Source organism: Prinia subflava, chromosome 4, assembly GCF_021018805.1.
Source record: "Prinia subflava isolate CZ2003 ecotype Zambia chromosome 4, Cam_Psub_1.2, whole genome shotgun sequence".
NCBI classification, from domain to species: domain Eukaryota; kingdom Metazoa; phylum Chordata; class Aves; order Passeriformes; family Cisticolidae; genus Prinia; species Prinia subflava.
The window spans coordinates 32,427,861-32,446,480 of NC_086250.1; the positions used below are offsets into that span (position 1 = coordinate 32,427,861).

At 33.4% G+C, this 18,620-nt stretch overlaps 1 protein-coding gene across 8 annotated transcripts in view; it reads right to left on the reverse strand.

Annotated features, from left to right (window-relative positions):
• The window catches only part of LRRIQ1 (leucine rich repeats and IQ motif containing 1), a 110,076-nt gene that overhangs the window by 81,972 nt on the left and 9,484 nt on the right, over positions 1-18,620 (reverse strand). For 7 of the 8 annotated variants that reach the window (XM_063396383.1, XM_063396382.1, XM_063396380.1 and 4 more), the window contains 7 exons: positions 18,158-18,310; positions 16,829-16,979; positions 12,720-12,913; positions 11,701-11,828; positions 5,525-5,598; positions 5,128-5,221; positions 2,235-2,411 (listed from right to left, as the gene is read on the reverse strand). In XM_063396383.1, coding sequence (XP_063252453.1) covers positions 2,235-2,411; positions 5,128-5,221; positions 5,525-5,598; positions 11,701-11,828; positions 12,720-12,913; positions 16,829-16,979; positions 18,158-18,310 — 971 coding nt within the window. The remainder of the gene's footprint in view (positions 1-2,234; positions 2,412-5,127; positions 5,222-5,524; positions 5,599-11,700; positions 11,829-12,719; positions 12,914-16,828; positions 16,980-18,157; positions 18,311-18,620) is intronic. The other variant, XM_063396384.1, reaches the window with a different exon arrangement.

Sequence of the window (18,620 nt, forward strand, 5' to 3'; positions counted from 1 at the left end):
TTCTCTTTCAAAATTTACATAGAATCATAAAAAATTTCTCAATTGAAGGAACCTCAGGAGGTCTCTGGTTCAAAACCTTCTGCTTCAAAGCTGGGTTAGCTCTCAAATCAGACCAGGCAGCTCAGGCTTTTATCCAGTCAGGTCTTGGAAATCTCCAAGAACAAGACTGTACAACCAACAATAGGGCAGCCTATTGCGATTCATCACTGTCCTGCCCTGAAAAGGTTTTTCCTTATGTCCAGTTTTACTGTCTCTAGCTGGAATGAATTAATTCCCATTGCAGTTGCACATATAATGCTGTGGTTTAGATTTGTGACCAAAACTGCATTGCTAAAACACTGATGTTTTGCTGAACAGTGCTTGGACAGAGTAAAGGCCTTCTCTCTTCCACTCAGCAAGTAGAGTGGGAGTGGGCAGAAGGCCTCCTTTCTTTACCTCCTTCCTAGAGAAAGAATTTTACACTTGTCCTTGTCGACTTTACAAGGTTCCTGGAGACCTGTCCTCCCATCTTGTCTATGTCTGACTGGTAGCCCTCCCCTCAACAACTGCCCTTGAATACTTGTGGGCAGCAAGTGCAGTAAGTGTGCACTCCATCTCCTACTCCCAGTCTTTGATAAAAGACATTAGGAGTACAAGTCAGCTTCCAAAAAATAGTGTGAACCACAAACTATTCATAATTCATGGATGGTCTGAGCCTGATGACCCAACATGGTTTTTTATTTATCTTTCTTATGTCCATTCATGTACAATTAAAAAACTTAAATTTTAGGAATATCATCTTTCCCTCTTTTTTTTTACCATCCTGCAGAAATGTATATAAAAGTAAGGTCCTTAAATTCTACTACAGCTTGCTTACAAGTCATATCCTAATTATAAACTTTTTTTCTGGAAAAAGATAATGATGAAATGTCTAAATAGCAGACATGGAAAATTTTTCTCAATCATAGGAAAGGAGAACTTTATTTTCTTTTATGAAAAAGGAAGGAGAGAACACCATTTCAGGATGGTAAACAGATTAGGAAATATCAGCTTCCCACCTGCAAACCAGAAGCCAAAAATCACAGAAGTGGAGAAGACATATCTTGATGCTTTAATAGAGAAACATATGACTTTTAGGAATCACTTACACATTACATCTGTCATACAGAAATGCACTATATAGTTTCTCCCAACTAATTTCAATCTAATTCTTAATACAAACCTCTTTTCAAGTTCATCTGATTCTGAACTATGAAGATTTTATTGTAGCTTAGTAAAAGCTGCAATAATACAACAATGTAATAAACTGTTAGCTAGTAACATGGATATACAGGCTTACATGTAAACACAAAATAGCTAGATTCTGGAAAAAACTGTGCACACTTTTCCTGAACAAAATATGCAAGGCAAAGTTCAAACTAAAACAATGTAAAACAGCACATGCTTCACCTGCTCTGGGATAATGTTTAGTACCTGGCAGAATCAAGAAAACTACTTTTCCAAAAATTAAAACATAAGGTGGATATTCAAAGGACTACAAGGGTTTTCTGAACCTGCTGGGAAATGAACTATGAAAGGAAAAACCATGCAATAGTACCAGGTGTAGAAAAGAGAAGTTTGAGATATTTAGGTATTACAAAACAATTAAAACATAGCATATGTAAGTGATAAATTACCACTTGCATGATCTCAGCCGAAGTTACTGGACAACTAACCATGGTAACAGTCATAAAGGTAGCAAGTAGGACAAAATTAAAGACCTGCAAAGAGATCCATCTAATTCACTACCTTAAGAGGAAATAGGACAAATCTTTTGCAATTATTTATAATGTGAATAAATTACACATGGAAAAAAAAAGCAGAAATAAAAATAGAGCATATTGTACCAACAGCCAAATTAGATGTGATTAAGTTAAAGTTGGAAATCATGTTAATATGATTATACAACTTTCAGGATTTAGGCTACAATTCCTGCAGAGCACTGTACTATGCTGTGCATATTAATTCATTTAACTACTACTAACTACAGGTTTTGAACTACCTTTTCTCTCAAGGAAACAAAACTCAAGGCCCTCATAACTTAGTATCTGTCTAAAATAGACTTTGCTCTGAAGGCAATGATTCTAATCTCTTTCTTACCCTAATACATTTCCAGGCAAAAAACTCTAAGTAAAATTCATATGTCAACAAGAACTTCAGAAACAATACATAAAAAAATATTTCTGAATGCAATTTATATCCACATAAATACGTACTCCAATTCAGCAGCCTTTTTTTTCAGTTGAATATTTTCTTCAATTTGAATTCGACAAATTTCCAGAAAAGTTCCTAATTCTGATGCTTTGATTTTTTCAGTTGTGGGTAAAGTATGATGGGTTAAGATTTCACCATCAAGTAACTGTAAATTAGGAAGGACCTCCAACATGGAAGACCTTAGGAAAAAAAAATCATAATTAGTTTTTTGAAAAAATCCTTATGCTAAAACACCTATTTTATTGATACAATCATGTAACAATATAGAACATGAAGACAGTTCTCTAAATTTTTGCATATATTTGTCCTTATTTCATATGTTAACGTATTAACTAAGAATTTATACTTCAACTGAAGAATAACATAAAGACCAAAACACAGAACATAGCAAGACTTCTCAATACTTCATTGGTATAAAGAGCACTGCTGAAATATTGACACCAAGAAAGTCAATAGCAACAATCTCAAATCACTAGAGCTAGAATTTTGCCTACACAAACCTTAAGCGGAAAATTTGACACACTGGTGCGCAGGCACCTGTAATTCATTTGATTAGCAGGCAACACAGCAAACTAAGTCACAGGATTAAGATACAGTACTGATTTTGTTGACACATCAAAAAACCTAACTTTTAAAACGGCACAAGGTACTAAACCTTGCCAGTTCTACTCCCTTTATCATTTCCATACACCACCTATTCTGATTGACATGCTATTTGGTATGCCTGACAGGAAAAAAAAATCTACTTCTGAAATACTGCATTCAGGTCAGTGAAAAGAATGAAAGCAAAGATGAAATTTCCTTACTACTAAAAGGACAGCTGTGGTCACTGATGCAAGAAAAAAATATGTACGAGAAATTTACCTAAAAAAAATACATATATATTTATACATATATATATATAAAATGTATCACCAATGCAGACTCTATTTTATTCAGAGATGTAAGCTGGTACTGCAATCTTGTTTCACATATTTCTTGTACCAGACCAAATTTGTTGGAAGTTTGAAGACCGCAAAATTATATCAACTCTCAATATTTTCATTAACTTAGTTTTAAGTAACACAAACTCTCAAACTGATACTAATTGTAGTCTGTAAATCCCCCTATTATTGAAAAAGATAGCATTATTTTCAAACTTTTGGAACTCCCTGACTGTTTTCTGTGAAGGTAAAGGACTACTACACAGCTCAGACAACATACTTTAAGTTTAAAATCAGAGAAAATTTCTATGACGGTGTTATAATATTCTAAATAACAGAATAGAACATCATCAACTTTCCTTCTCTATTGCCCATTAATGAAGGCTAAGACCATCTGAAGTACATTTGGAATTAAATTATGGATTTAGATGAACAGTTCCTGAACACAGAGAGAAATTACCAAAGCTGATGTTGAACAGTGATACACTAAAACAGTGACATATCAAAGTTGATCAATGATGAAAGTTTTGTCTCTTAGAGCTGTGGGATCTCAACACTCATTTTTCCAGCTGGGCTCCTCTTGGTGAAGGGCTGAGTCAATATTTCATTTAGTGAAAACTTCCTGGTGAATATTCTGTCACTTAAGAAATTCTATTAATCATTACAGCATTGAAACGTATTCCCCTCGGAGTACTCAGACTGATCCCAGGGTTTAATGTTTAGAAAGAGATTTCTTACTAGTTCACTTTTGTTGGTGGACTGGCTGGACATTAAAGTACAAAACCAATTGGGAAATTTTACAACTAATTTCTTTGTTGGTATCAAGGGGTTACGTAAAGTTCACTGGAACATATTGTCTGAAGTTGCACTCAATGCTGTATTCAGCAAATCCATATTTCATAGTATCCCATACTTTAAATCCTTTAGACAACTTAATCTCTTGTCTAATCATAAAAGCTCTATTGGTTTAAGCAATCTAAAGTGTCAGTTCTCATAGTTAAATTTCAATTCAGAAAGCTTTTCCTTCCAGGTTACAAGTAAAAAAATACTTAGTTTTGTAAAATAGTGGGAATTCAAACAATGGAAATGGAAATTAAAAACATTGTCACAGTCATAGAATTTTATGAATGAAATTACCTGTAGGAACTATGGGGTGCAAATAAGTCTGTTCATTAAAAAAATCAAACAAACCAATCGAGAATGTACTTGCACAGCTATCTTTTAAACTACTCAAAGACTTATAACTAAAAGTTTGAAATAGTTGAGTTTATTCTTTTGAATAGTAATCCTAAATTTGTACAAAAATATCAAATGGAAGATATAAACGTAAGGGTGGTTTTGGTTTTTCAGGTTTTAGTGTGGACAGCAGGACTAGGCCAGTGATCATACTCCTGTACTTGGCACTAGTGAAGCCACACTTCAAGTACTATGTCTAATATGCAAAAAATTATACGAAAAACCTATTCATTTGCAATTTTACTCCTATGATTTACAAACCCATATAAGTAGTCATTTCAGGAATCATGGTAACTGCATATATTTCATATGTCAAGTATCTTTTGTACCCTACTCATTTTTTATATAGAGATTTACCAAAAGCTCTAAGACTAGCTGTTTGATATTTGGGATCATTATTCCAGTATTATACACCACTGAAGGGCAAATGACAGCATTACACTTATATCTCTTTTATAATTATAAGAGCTATTAATTTTTGATGTAGAGATAAGGAATTTGAAGAAGCATAAAAAAGGCTACTTTTCAACTATTAAGGAAAAATCAAACATTCATCCTGACTTTTTCTTCCAACAGACACTACCCCTTCACCAGCAATGTGCAACAGAACCTGTCACAGCAGCAAGACTGTTCAGACTATATGTGGCAATGTTTCTACTATTTAAATAAGATACATACAACAATCTGTATGTCTGATTTTGATTCTTGATCTAGCAAATAAAAGTATTTTTCTTACCTCCAGTTCTTTTCTTGGAGAAGAGGATTCCCAATCAATGACAACTCCTTTAGTTTATGGCAGCCACTAAACCATCTACGAACATCTTTAAGATCTGTAGTATAGCAGAAAGAAACTTAAATACCTCCGAATGAAGAATCACCTTATTTCCCATAAATTCTTACGTGAAAGTAAAATGTACCAACATCACATAGTCCTAAAACCAAGACTGCTATCTATACAATATAGTTTTAATTAATATTTATAACATTCATGTTTGGAAAATATTTGTATATTTTCCATATAAATGTCTCTTATAAATACATAGGAACAGTCTCATTCAAATCAGTTTATAATTTAAATAAGAAGTTCTTATTTGAATGGGGTTTATACATACATATTTTTTAACGCAACTCACCTGACAAGCAGTTATTTTTGATATCTATCTTTTCCAAGAATAAAAATGAATTTAAAGGCACAAGGTCAGTTAATCTAAGAATAAAACAGAAAGGATTTATTAAAAAATTAAATTTAAACAGCAGTTCATAAACTGAAAGGCAACAGAATCTTTTGCAAGTATGACAATTTACTTTTTTATATAAGACAATGCCCATTTTTCTATCCAAGATGCTAGGACTAATTACTGAAATTTTAACTTGAAAGTATTTCTTGGTTTTCTCAGCACCTCAGTTTTTAATATTTTATTATTAATGGGTTTTTATCTGATAAATATTTCATTCTCTTCCCTGCATTTAGTGCTGAAGATCTGAAGTCTTATAAAATTTACACAACTCACCTGGCTTTTCTTTAGGCACCATAACTAGAATGGTATTAACAGAAGGTCCTGATTCTGGAGAAAAAAAAAATTGCTTGGCTTCTTTCCTCATTTCTCAAACATCTCATCAGGTTGTTCCTCTTTGCCAATCAGCACATTATTTCCTAGATCCTAAAACTAGCATAACTGCTGTCATGGATGTATTTTTCAACAGGTCAAGGCTGCATTATCCTGTAATATATTGTTAGTGCTTATTCTGTCTTACGATTTCTGTCAGACTGTGTCAAACAGGTTCTGATTACTGAGACAGTTATGGAATTGGGTATGGAATTGTTCTTCTTGCATTATCAGAGCTTTTCTTGCACAATAATAGAGCAAAGCAATACTAAAGACAGGACAAAATTCTTGTTTGCGTACTGAAGAGTAAATGTAATGAAACTGTGTTGACATTCATCTATACAAAGGGATTGGGACTGTAAGATGTGTGTTATTGCTACTACTAAAGGACTAAGGCTCAGTGTTATTTCTTTGCTTACAAACTTTCATTGATGCAAGAATGAATGTTGAATGGTTTGTTCAGCTGCCAGGCTATTGCCAAATATTAACCTTTAGATTAGAGTTTATCTTGGTTTATGTTAAATATGAAGGAGGCAGGAAAAGGTAAAAATAAAGACGCAAAGAATGAAAATAATCAACTAAAACTAGAATGTTTAAGCACATGGTACACAACTGTACTTTTTTAAAGAAATGCATGTTGAGGTATTGTTTCATCCCTGTAAGGGCAAGGCCCTAGCATAACAAGAGAATGGTAACAGAAATGGCACTGCCTGTGGTCAGTTTCTGACTGCTAATTTTCACAGGAAGTAGTATCTTCTGAGAGTGTAGTGCCTTTGAGAGGTATAAAGCAGAATTCTTTTGTCTGAAATATGACCCTACAAAAAATGAAACATACTCAATATTGCTGAGAGACAAAAATGCGCCTTTGTTGCTAAAATGTATGACTATGTTGTGCCTCAAGCACAGGCTTTACAACTGAAAGGCAGAGCTGAATTTTATTCTGGTGCACTAATTATGGACTAAATGTTGGTTGTAGATTATTTAATCTTATTGAAAATACAACCAAATTCAAAACAGAAAAAAAAATCATTTCCACATTCAGTTGAGAAGTATTTCTATATGACAACCTAATATTTTAAGAGTGAATTCAAAGAAACAGACATAAAGACAACTGAGTACGTGCCACTATACTTCCATTTATTTCTCAAACTACATTCTAAAGTTGTCCTGGTTCTCATCCTACATATTCTATTTCCTTCGTGCTATGAAGTTTTCCATGGAATCAAATAACTGTGAACAAGTACTGACTCTAAAAAACATTAAGTCTTGCATGTAGATCTGTATATGGTAGTACAAATTTCATCATTTTAATTTCTCAGCATTCGTCAATAGTACATAAACATATTTAATATTCATAGAAAATATCATTATAGATGTTACCGGCTAATAGTATGGCTGCAAAAACTGAAAATTCATGACCATAGATTCATATATTCAGAAAACAAACATCATATTTTGCATAAGGGACAAAAGAGAATGCAGGGGTTTTATTTATAATGAGTTCTCTGGATCTTTGTCATCATATGCTGTGGTGAATTAGAAATTGCCTACTGGACTGTCCTTGCCTGCCGTTGGCATTATGAGAGTTAAAACATTTCTCCGTCATTCTATAGCTTTCCCTTTACCGACATTCTTTGTTAATTTTTTTCCTAAGAAAATTCAAACCAGAAAGACAAAGGACATTAGTGAAAACTTAATACTACTTGACCTTGTCACATTAGCCCTGGGCATAACACAGATATAAATTACAAAGAAGACACAAACGTAAAAGATATTCACAAAAAAGCAAGCTATAGCTTCCTTTTCTGCTCCCTTTAAGGCACTAGCAGAACAGGTCAGAGAGAGAGTTTATGTAGTTTATGCGGCTATATCAGAAAACAAGATTTAATAGTTGCAAGTATGCATCAGAGAAAATAAAGACTGTGTTTCTAAACATAAATACAGTTACTCCTCAAGATGGTCTAAATCCTGCTGTGCAACTGTTTTTCCCCAGAAAAATTATCATTGATGTTAATAAGCGGTTAGCAGGAAGCAGGGAAAAATAACTAAAATAAATTCATCATAATCTAGATCTTTAGGTAAAGACCAGATTTCTTTTTCATTTCTTAAATTAAAGACAGTTCAGTTTGCAATAATCACCATATTTATGAGCAGCAAATACACAGAATATAGGAAATCTTTCAGGTAGCCACTTAGCTTCTTGAATAATCTAGAAGTCAGTACATCAAGTACATTACCACATACTTAATGTGGTAATGATGTACACATGATGCCACATACTTAAACTTATCACCAGCAAAGAATTACTGAAATTTATTTTTAAAAATCTAGAGTGGTAAGGATAGGATGGAGAAAACCACTGTATATAGGTACAGCTTTTTACATGAATGACTTAATTTCAACATCCAATGACATTTACATTTATCATGATAATTCTGGAAAAGTGGTCAGATTCTCAAAACATCATGGCTTGCAAGAAGCTCAACTCTAATATCTGAGAAAATCAGTTAAAAACACAGATACCATAAATATTTAAGTTGAGAGAACAACACGCTAAGAAAGAACTTCACCAACTTTTTACCATTTCTATTGTAAGCCTTATAGGAATAATATGCAATAATATGCATAAGATACAAAAACATGGGAGCAACATGTTCACTACAAATTTAATTCGGGACAAACCATTTGCCCAATATAAAATGGAACTTCTGCAGAAGACTTCATTTTTTTAAGTATTAAATTTTTATCTATCTCACTTAGGTTATATAAGTGAAAAGCAAGAGAGAGCAAAAAAAGAATTTTGTCTTATTAATACCACATTGAAACGTTTGAGGGATTTTGTCTACTTTGAAGTCAAAAAAATGGCTACCTGAACAGCACATTTAGCAACTCACTGCAAAACTTTTAGATGAAAAAGACATTAATAGTAAGTTACATAATTTAATGGGACTATATGTAAATATAAATGTCACATAAACTCTTAACATGTATTAAAGATTTATTAATTTTACACAAGGACAAGGTTGTTTTCTCTTACACCTAAACCTTTATCCACAACAGAAAAAAAAGAATAGATCCCTTTTTCAAACTAACTTAACAGTTGTGTCCTCAGCTGTTATAAAATAGAACATGGACCCTCATAGTCCCAATTCTGCAGAAAACAAGTCAAGAGGATATTCATCATTGTCTTTGGTCAATTATGCCTTGATCAAGAATATGCTTTGTATTTAAAAGTCACAATAAAACATTTAATAAAAGCAGCAGTGGTGAAATAGTTGGGTTCTTTCTATTTGAAGGAGTTAATCACTACCTGTTTTACTTCCTTGTTATGCCGTAGGTTTAAAACAATTTAAAACAAATAATTTTTGGAGATTTAGCTTTGACAATTTCTGGTTTATGATGCAGACAAAGCATCTAAGGAATAAAAATGTCCTGTAAATTAGTGTAAGATTTTTCTTTTCACCGTATTTCACTTTCAGAAAGAATACAGATTCATAGCATTATCATTATATTGGCTTCCTGCAGTCAGTGAAGAGGAAATGGCACTCAGTGCACACTTGGAAAAAATTCACAAAATTGCACTGGCTGTAGGATAAAAGTAAAGAAACAGCTTTTCTTTCAACAGCTTACTCCATTACATTCACTGTTTCTATAGAACATCGAGTTACTTATGCTATAGCACACACATATGGAGCTGCTTATAAGTGTACATAAAGTGAGTGTAACAGAGCAGGCTACTGAAATGCCAGGAATTTTGAGGCTTTTAATATGAATTTAAGACTATCTTGTCCTGTTTGTCACAAAGATTTGCCATGAGCTACAGATACATCTCAGAAATAAAGGGAATTGTTAAGGGGTAAGATGTATACTTATTTTCAGCACATCCAGTCTGTTGATGCAAAAATATGTCCTTTCTCACAGCCGAGCAAAAGGAACTCAGCAGACCAAACACTGCATCTCTGCTTGGCTACTGGAAAACCACAGCAAACATTACAATGGACATTAAAGTCTGTAAGATGATGGGATAGCCAAGTGACTTAAGGTACATCTACAGGGCCACTCCAGCACAACCTAAATCCAGAGGCTGCATTCAAGCTGTCCCTGAGACTGTGCTCACAAGTCCCTAGCAAGCATATGCGATCTTCAAGGAGTTTTGCAAACACGTTATTACACACAGGATAGCTACACTGGAGAAAGAAGAGGAAACTACAAGAATATAGAGCCACATTATTTTGTGTGCCACAAAAAAGCTAAACAGGACAAGGGAAAAAAATAGCTAAGAACAAGATTAAATCAAGCAGTGTGACTCAAAATCTAATGCTTAACATATAATGCTCTTGCTTAACCACAGGCAGGAAGCACTTTCTCCAAACTCCAGAAGAATTAATAATGAAACAAAAAATCCCAAACCCTAGAAGCCTGAGCAGGAACTTGAAGATTAAATTCTGTAGATATTTTATTTACATCCAAGAGTCTCCATGAACGGTACTTCACTAGATATGTTATGAAAACAATCTGAAAAGTTATACAAAATATAGGTTGTAGATACTTAAATAATATTCAATTTCTATGAAGGACATTGCTTATAATAACAAGACTCAGTCTTACACATCCCTTTGCCCACAGGCTCCCAGACACAATTGGCTCTACTGAACTAAATGTCGCATAGGATGAGACTCCTCTGTTCAGATGTAGACACCTACATAGCAGATGGTCATTCTGATTTTTTTACTAGCCAGTGAAGATGAACAGGCACCTTTAGGCTATGATTAGTCCCAAAGCAAGCAGCTAAAAATGGCGGATGAATCACCCTTTAAAAACATCTATTCACTAACAGGACGGTGAAGTAATTAGCTGAAAGTGTATTTCTATATATGGTATGTAGTATTCTGTTTGTTAAGCTGAGATCAATCTTATTCAGAATAAAATGATCACAGCATAGAAAAACATTGGATATTAATTTAAAATTAATTTTCCTATTAATATATTGCAAATTCTAATAAATGTTTCAAATCTTTTTAAGCAGAATTTAAATTGAGAAAAAAGGGTGTGGCAAAAATAAAGATTTTTAATCCAGTGTATATGGTCATTCTAGATCAAAAGATGTATAAATTATCTTAGAAAAAAATCCCAGAAAGCTAATTACAGAGTACTTGAGGGCATGATCCAGTTTTATGCTGCTTCTCTCAACCCTTCTTTATTTTATACCTTTTAAACAGAACCATAAGAGTGAAAAATTGAAGTCAATATACTTGTTTTGGAGGGTATTAACATATGTATGTAAAATAAAAAACATTCTTATTTGTCCTTTCTAACTCTAGTACTTGCCCTTAACTTAGCCTTCAAAGTCTGGTTTGAATAAGCTGGCTGTGAAATATGAAGTTTGACAGACATACTGTAGATACAATTGCTAAAGAAAGAAAGAAATCCACCATGGTTTTAATAATACCACAGTCCTCAAGAATCATTTTTACATAACATCCAAAAGAAAAAAAAAATTTACATAATTAATGCTGTTTCAAATTTTCTTAGATAGAGGTAGGCAATGTAATCACATGCCAACCACATATTTTTATTTTTAAAGAATATCCCAAAAAGATAGTGAAATTTCAGCCATACTGAGAATCATATTTTCAGGTAAGTGTTATGTTAGCAAATTCCTCTCGATCAGTTCTGTAAGTGGACGAATCTTTCTTGCTTACCTATTTTGAGACAGCAAAAGAATCTGCAATAGAGGCAGCCAATACAAAGAAAACATTCTCATAGAAGAAATGCTATTGTCATCCAAATATAGTTCTCTTAAGAGAACATGATTTTCCAGTCTTGGAAGCTAAATAGAAAGGAGATGGTTACTTAGGATTAATATAAATTTGAGAAACAACAATGGAATGCTTACCAGACGCTTTTCATAAATACAAGCAAAACTCACATTTTGGATATATGTATCATTTCCTTATTATGTATGTACCAGTTGTAAAACATAATCTCTATATATCAGGTGATAAATACTTTTTATTGTCTTCTATCACACCTGAATAGTCAATATAAAAAATTAAAGAAAAATATTTCATGAGCCCAAGAGTCACAGCCTTGCTATTTTATTCATGCAGCTATTTGCTGCTCATTGACAATGCTTTGCATCTCTTGAATTGATAGGAGAATAACTGTTAGTAAATATGATTAAGCATAAATTTAGCAAACAACTTTCCTATTTTAAATGCTGCAGCACAAATTTCAAGTTTTGGAGAACCAACATACATTAAATAAGCATGATTATCATCAGGGTGATAATAATGATATTATTACATACAAGTAAGAGTAAGAAGCAATTACTTATATGTAATGATAATTATATCATTATTACCAGCCTGACATAATTATCTAATACCTTATTATTATAACAGGACCTAAAGTAATAATAATATTTTGTTACATTTTAAACAAAATCAGAATCATATAATACAAACTGAAAAATAGATGCTATAAATGAAGGAGAAACCATAGTCACTGAGATTACACAATTTTTCAAGCACTTGGGAGTAAGAAAACTAACTGTTAGCCATTTGTATCTTTGAAAAATCACCCTCTGATAAGGGAAAAAAATCTTACCCAAAAGTATGAAACATCCCACACCAATCAAAGAGCACACCCTCAGAATGCTGAAAAATATGACTGTTAGCAAAGATGTATGCACAACAGCCACTAAATTCAAAGTTTTTACCTCCTGGAGATTATTGCCTTGCAACTTCAGAACTTGAAGAAGGCCACAATTCTCAATGCCTTCAACTTGTGTGAGATGATTGTAAGAGCAGTCTAGGTGAATGAGAGTAGGGGCCTCACAAAGACCTTTTGTGCTGATTAACTGATTATGGTCCACAATTAATCGTTGAAGATTTTTCAGTGACTCCAAACCACCTGAAAATTCAACATTTAAAACACAATGAAATAAAAATTTCTTGTCATCCAAGTACTAAGAAAACTGGATTTTCTGTACATTCTCTGGTGCAACAATGTATAATTCTGTATAGGATTCAAAAATAATTACTGTATTTTGACCCTAACACATATACAGTGCATATGGTTCACAAATTTCTGATCCCATTAATCAAGCAATAATAACAGTTCATAATCTCTTTGGTACTTCTGTTGGAAGAGAACATTCTTTTAGTGATAAAGTGTACTTACTATGCTTTAACCACTTTACAACTGCTCTGAAATCTGTGAAATGCTAACAGCCCTCTTAAAATCATCCATCAGAATTAAAACACTACGTTTAAAAGTTAATTTTTATTATTTCCTTTTTTTTGTTAATGTATCAGCAAGGTTAGAAAAAAACTGTATTAAAACTTAGTCCACTATCACCATTATTATTTAAATAAGTTTTGCTTAAGGAATTATGACAAAATATTTTTAATGAAGAAAGGTATAATGAAAATTTAATGCCTTTAAGCACAAAGCTATACTACTACAGTCATTCCACTCTCAACAAATTTAATCCTTCCATCTACATTAATGTGCACGCAATCTCTACACACAAAAGAAATGCAAAGGAATTCACATCAGCATCTGCTTCTTTCACAGAATGCAACCCAAATCATCCTTACAACAGCAAAAATCACATTATCTTCCCATGGTCTTACACATGCAATGGCACTGATCCATCTAACTTGCTACAAGTCTGAGCAGCTTTTCTGTATGTCTGTAGCAGAAAATTCCTTTGAAGCAATACCCTTTACAAAACATATCTAAAATAAGGAATTTCTGACTTTATTTCTGTTTCATGTATTCTTAGAGAATTTAGTTAATTTAGAATTATTAGAGGGAACACTTTGTCTCATCTTTATCTCACCCAAAATTTCACAAGTTCCTCAAAGGAAGCTGGATGAGCTTTACAATAGCGAATCTCTTTGTGACTGTCCTCTGAAAACAAACTAGATTATGAAACCAAAGATCTATTCTCAATACCATAGAGCATTGAGAATACAGAAGAAGACTTAAAAATGAAAACAAATTATAAGGAGAAAACTGAAGCAAAAAATGAAATACCGAAACAGCAGTAAATTTAACAAACTTCCCAATATAGGTGTTTCAATAATTTTAATTTAAAAATGGAAAGCACTTGGTGAAAATAGCGCAGTTGTTTGACATTAAAGTGATACCCTCTGAAATATATCACACATGTCCTATAATGCAACTTCAAAACTGTGCTTTAGCAAATAAATATACAAATCTTTAATTATTCTGAAAAATTGCAAACATGCCCAGGACATACTACCCGTTGACTGCAAGATCCTGGTCTGTATTTTTCTTTCGTGCTTGGATAAAAATAAAAAAGGAACCAGCACCATCTAGTGGTCTCAGAAACACTTTGGTGTTTTCGTGTGTTGGCTCCTAAGACTTCCTCATAAGAGCAGCTCTTAAATTTCCACTTTTCAGTTACCAGAGTAGCAGTACTGGAAAATTTAAAAGCACTCTATGAGCCTGGAGTGGGACTGAGAAGACAGACTGCACACACAATAAGATAAGGCAAGGAAGTAAAACAGAACCTGGAAATTTCCTTCTCTGCATGCTGTACAAAGCAATTTCTTTTACTCTTCCTCACCTGAATATCATTCAGAACATCCTCGAATTATCAAATGCAGTCCAACAGAAAATACACAAAGAGAGAATAATGTAATACAAATAGATGGTACTTTACTGTTTTTTCTGCCCACATGCAAAATTAAATATAAGCATGAAAGTCTTTTGCACATTTCCAGAAGATAATGTGTCTTTTACATACGATGCAGCAACCAAAAGTTATAGCAGCCAGAGGAAAAGCATTTTGTTGAAAAATACATGGTTTAGCAAGATTCAAGGAGAACCTTTATGTAAGCTCTCAGCAATTTGCAAAGTGCAGCTGAAGTCTGCTAGCTAGGACTCTCTTAGGTATTGATGCAGGTCTGAAGTCACTTCTATGTGTGACAAAGACAACAGAGTAAAAGCTGACAGCAAACATAAAAAACCCCAAAAAAAACCCCAAACAAACAAACAAAAAGCTCTCAAACAACTAAACCAAAACTAAAAGGTGTCTGATGAAAAACAAATCCTCGCTGTGCTGTCTTAAAAAGAGTATCTTGAAAGTAGCATTTATGACCATCCATGGTTATTCATTGCTATTCTTTGAGCTGCCAGGATTTTACTCAGCATTCTATGGCAATGTAGACACCCTACAGAAGTGTATTTGAAGACTTGAGTCAAAATGCTACTTTTTGTGCAAGAAATTTTTTAAACAAAGCATTCATCCTCAAAATGCAAACATATGCACTCAACTTCAGTGTGTTGCTGTCACATTTACTTAATTTGTAATTATGCATTCTTAAGGGAAAAAGCATAATTGAGACTATTTCTCTTACTGCTATTTTTAAGGGGTTTTTCGTAACTCTAATCTTTCCCCTACTGATGCTATATTTCAATGACATGAGAAAAGAATAAAAAGATAAATCACAGTATGCCATAAATTTCCTACAGTAAGTCATTAAAACTTAAATATTACAAATATAAATAAGCTTTACTATACAGCACTGGAGCTCCCAAAATTGCTAAGGGACATCCTGTAAGATTTGCAGATGGAAGGGATATGCTAACTTTTTATAACCCACAAATCCACTTTTATGCATTCTGTGCAACTACTCGATATGTTATGATATGAAATAAATCCTGTATTATGCATCTGTTTTAACCTAAAATCTTCAAAGAAATTCCAGAGAGGGAATAAAACCCCACATTTGAAGATGATTTTTTTGAATATTTATTTACCCACTTAAATTCATTAGAGACTCAGTAATTGTAACAATGCACTGCGCAAAAGAGAAAGTACCAGAGGATTTTACTCCACTTGGCCTGTATGAAGTTAGCACACTCCACACAGATGCCACATTCTTAAATGTCATCCACTAAAACAATGTCATTCTTACAGTAATCTTGCAGACATTTTTATCAAATGGGATCAATATGAATAAGAATCTTATCAAGCACTATTTTCTACAACAATACAGATGAAACTTTCAAACCATTTTATTTTACGTTCCTCATTTTATGTTCCTCAACAGAGTACTGATATGCATTTACAGTAAACATTGATTTCCCAGCACTTTTATTCTCATGTATTAAAAAATTTTCTTCATGAGTTCTAACATTTACACATATTGTAAAAATATGCAAAGCAAAAAATATTGATAATATATTCATCAAAGATTCTACATCTACAGATATTTTTAAGCTTTTCCATTTTCTGTTTGCTACACCCTTACCATTTATCACAGAACTGTATTACGCATGTTTATAGTGTTATTTAAGTCTTATTTAACAGTGGAACTACTACTTATTTACAAGTCTTATGTGCATGTGTTTTGTCTATGAGCTTAATAACTGTTTTTAATTATTTTCCTATTGTCCAGCAGACTCAAGTCAAACAACACAATTTCTATATAACTCCTTACTGTGTCAGGCAGGAACACACTGGAATTCCCTGCAGTTGCATGGCTAGGCTTTGCTTTCATTATGCCTGTAGATAAGCTGAACTCAGACAACTCACATATTCCAGCTGACTTAGAGCAGATAATGTCAGTGGCCCTTTCAGAAAGTTTTTAATTCTCTTTGGCTGACAATAGTTGCATGGCCTGCTAGATGGAATACACAGCAGTAGCTGAGCCATGCATTAAGATGCAGGTTTTTTCCCAAGTCGGTCCCCTTGCCTTAGGAGCCAACTGTCTCTATATCCAAGGGGTGTATAATTCTGAATATAAACTTGCATAAATATTGTTATACAAATTGGAATAATTTTCTTACCAATTCGAGTGATTCTATTGTAGGAAAGTTCAAGATTTTGGAGATTTTTGCATCCATCTAAGCCACAAACTGATGAAAGACGGTTCTTATTCAGAATGAGAATACAGAGATTTTCCAGATTTGCACAGTCAATTACCTGAATGTTGTTCTCCTGCAATAAAAGAAAATGAGAATATTAAATAGTCTCTGAAGTGAAGTAGCAGAACTAAGTAAAAATATAGCAGATTGCCTTCATTGCTTATTTTTATGCTAAATTCTTAGCTAGGAGTAAGGGAATCTCTATTTTTCCATTAGGAAAAAAAATTATGAGTCCTAGAAATGACCTTTTGTGTCCTGCTGAAATAGAACAAGAATATATCTTGAACTTCATTCTGGCTCTGAAAATGCCCAAAGTTGAAACAAAAAAAGCATAAAAAGAAGTTAGGAACAGAGCAGTTCCTTCCATATACCTTTTCTTACCTCCTGAAACCCTGGGACACTGAACTAAAAACTGCATAGAAACATCATATTTACTAGATGCTAATGAAGACAGCTGTAATTTTGCTGGAATTCTATCTACTAATAGCAAAAGTCTGCATTAAGAGGCACTTTGGTCACAAACATTAACACTGTTCTAAGATAATATTCCTCCTCCAAGGGATTCTGCTTTTTAAACATCCCCTTCCTCAGGCCATTTTAATAATGCTTCCTCAGATTTCTCTTTCACTATTTGCTGTGCTTGTCTTTTCATCTAGAATATGGTGTTGGTAAAACACATTAAATTAAAAATGTGAACAAAGCTGTTTCATGCAAATGGCCAAGTTCTGGAACAAAGAAGAATTACAGAGAAAAAGTTTTCTTTAGTCATGGAACAGGGCCATGCAAGACACTGCGCAGTAGCAGATACCTGAATATTAGGACTCTAATATAACTATAAGTACTATTCTTTGAGCATATATGTTACTAATTTCAATTAATATTCAAGGTGTATGTTGCAAAAGACTCCTCCTTCTATCTACTCTTGCTCCAACTGAGCACCCGCTATGGTGAACAGCATCTGCCCACTCTTCAATCAGAGACTGAGGTAACAAAGATCTATAATAATGCTAATCTTAGACTGATATTTTCTCAGCATAGGTTGAATCATTTGCAGCATTTTTGTTTGTTTGTTTTGTTATTTGCACTGTAAATTTTCTGCTATAACTTTGTTCACATTTGGTAGTATTTTGTTGCTATTTATGCTCTTAAGGCTAAAAGTTATTTATTCAGTTGGACACAACTACACAATCAACTAAGGAGGAAAACTGGCAGTTTTCCCTGTTATAACAAAGAATCAAATATGCTCAGTACCTCCACATTGATATACTTCAGGTCTTTGCAGCTACTTAGTCCTTCCAGTGCAACCAGTCCACAGCGCCTCAGAGTCAAAACTTGAATATTTGAACACTCAGATAAGGTTGAGAGGCTACAAGCTGGCAAATCTTCAAGCGTTAGCATTGTGACCTACATGCATTTGTTGATAAATAAAACTAACATCTTGTATATTGAACATTCATTGCACAACATCATACTATGGTAATTTTCTTTAGGATGAAAAAGAGAACAAAACTACAATCTACTAATGCTTTATACAATGCAAGCAACTAATGATAACCTTTTTATATAGAAAAGAATGGCAAGAAGTTTGATCTGTTCAATGGGAGAAGCTAGCAGGAAAACAATAATTACAGTAACATGAACAGTGAGTGTAGAAGAGAAAAATAGTTCAGACTAGAAGTGTGTATAGCCTAGCAGGCCATCTCAGAATGGACAT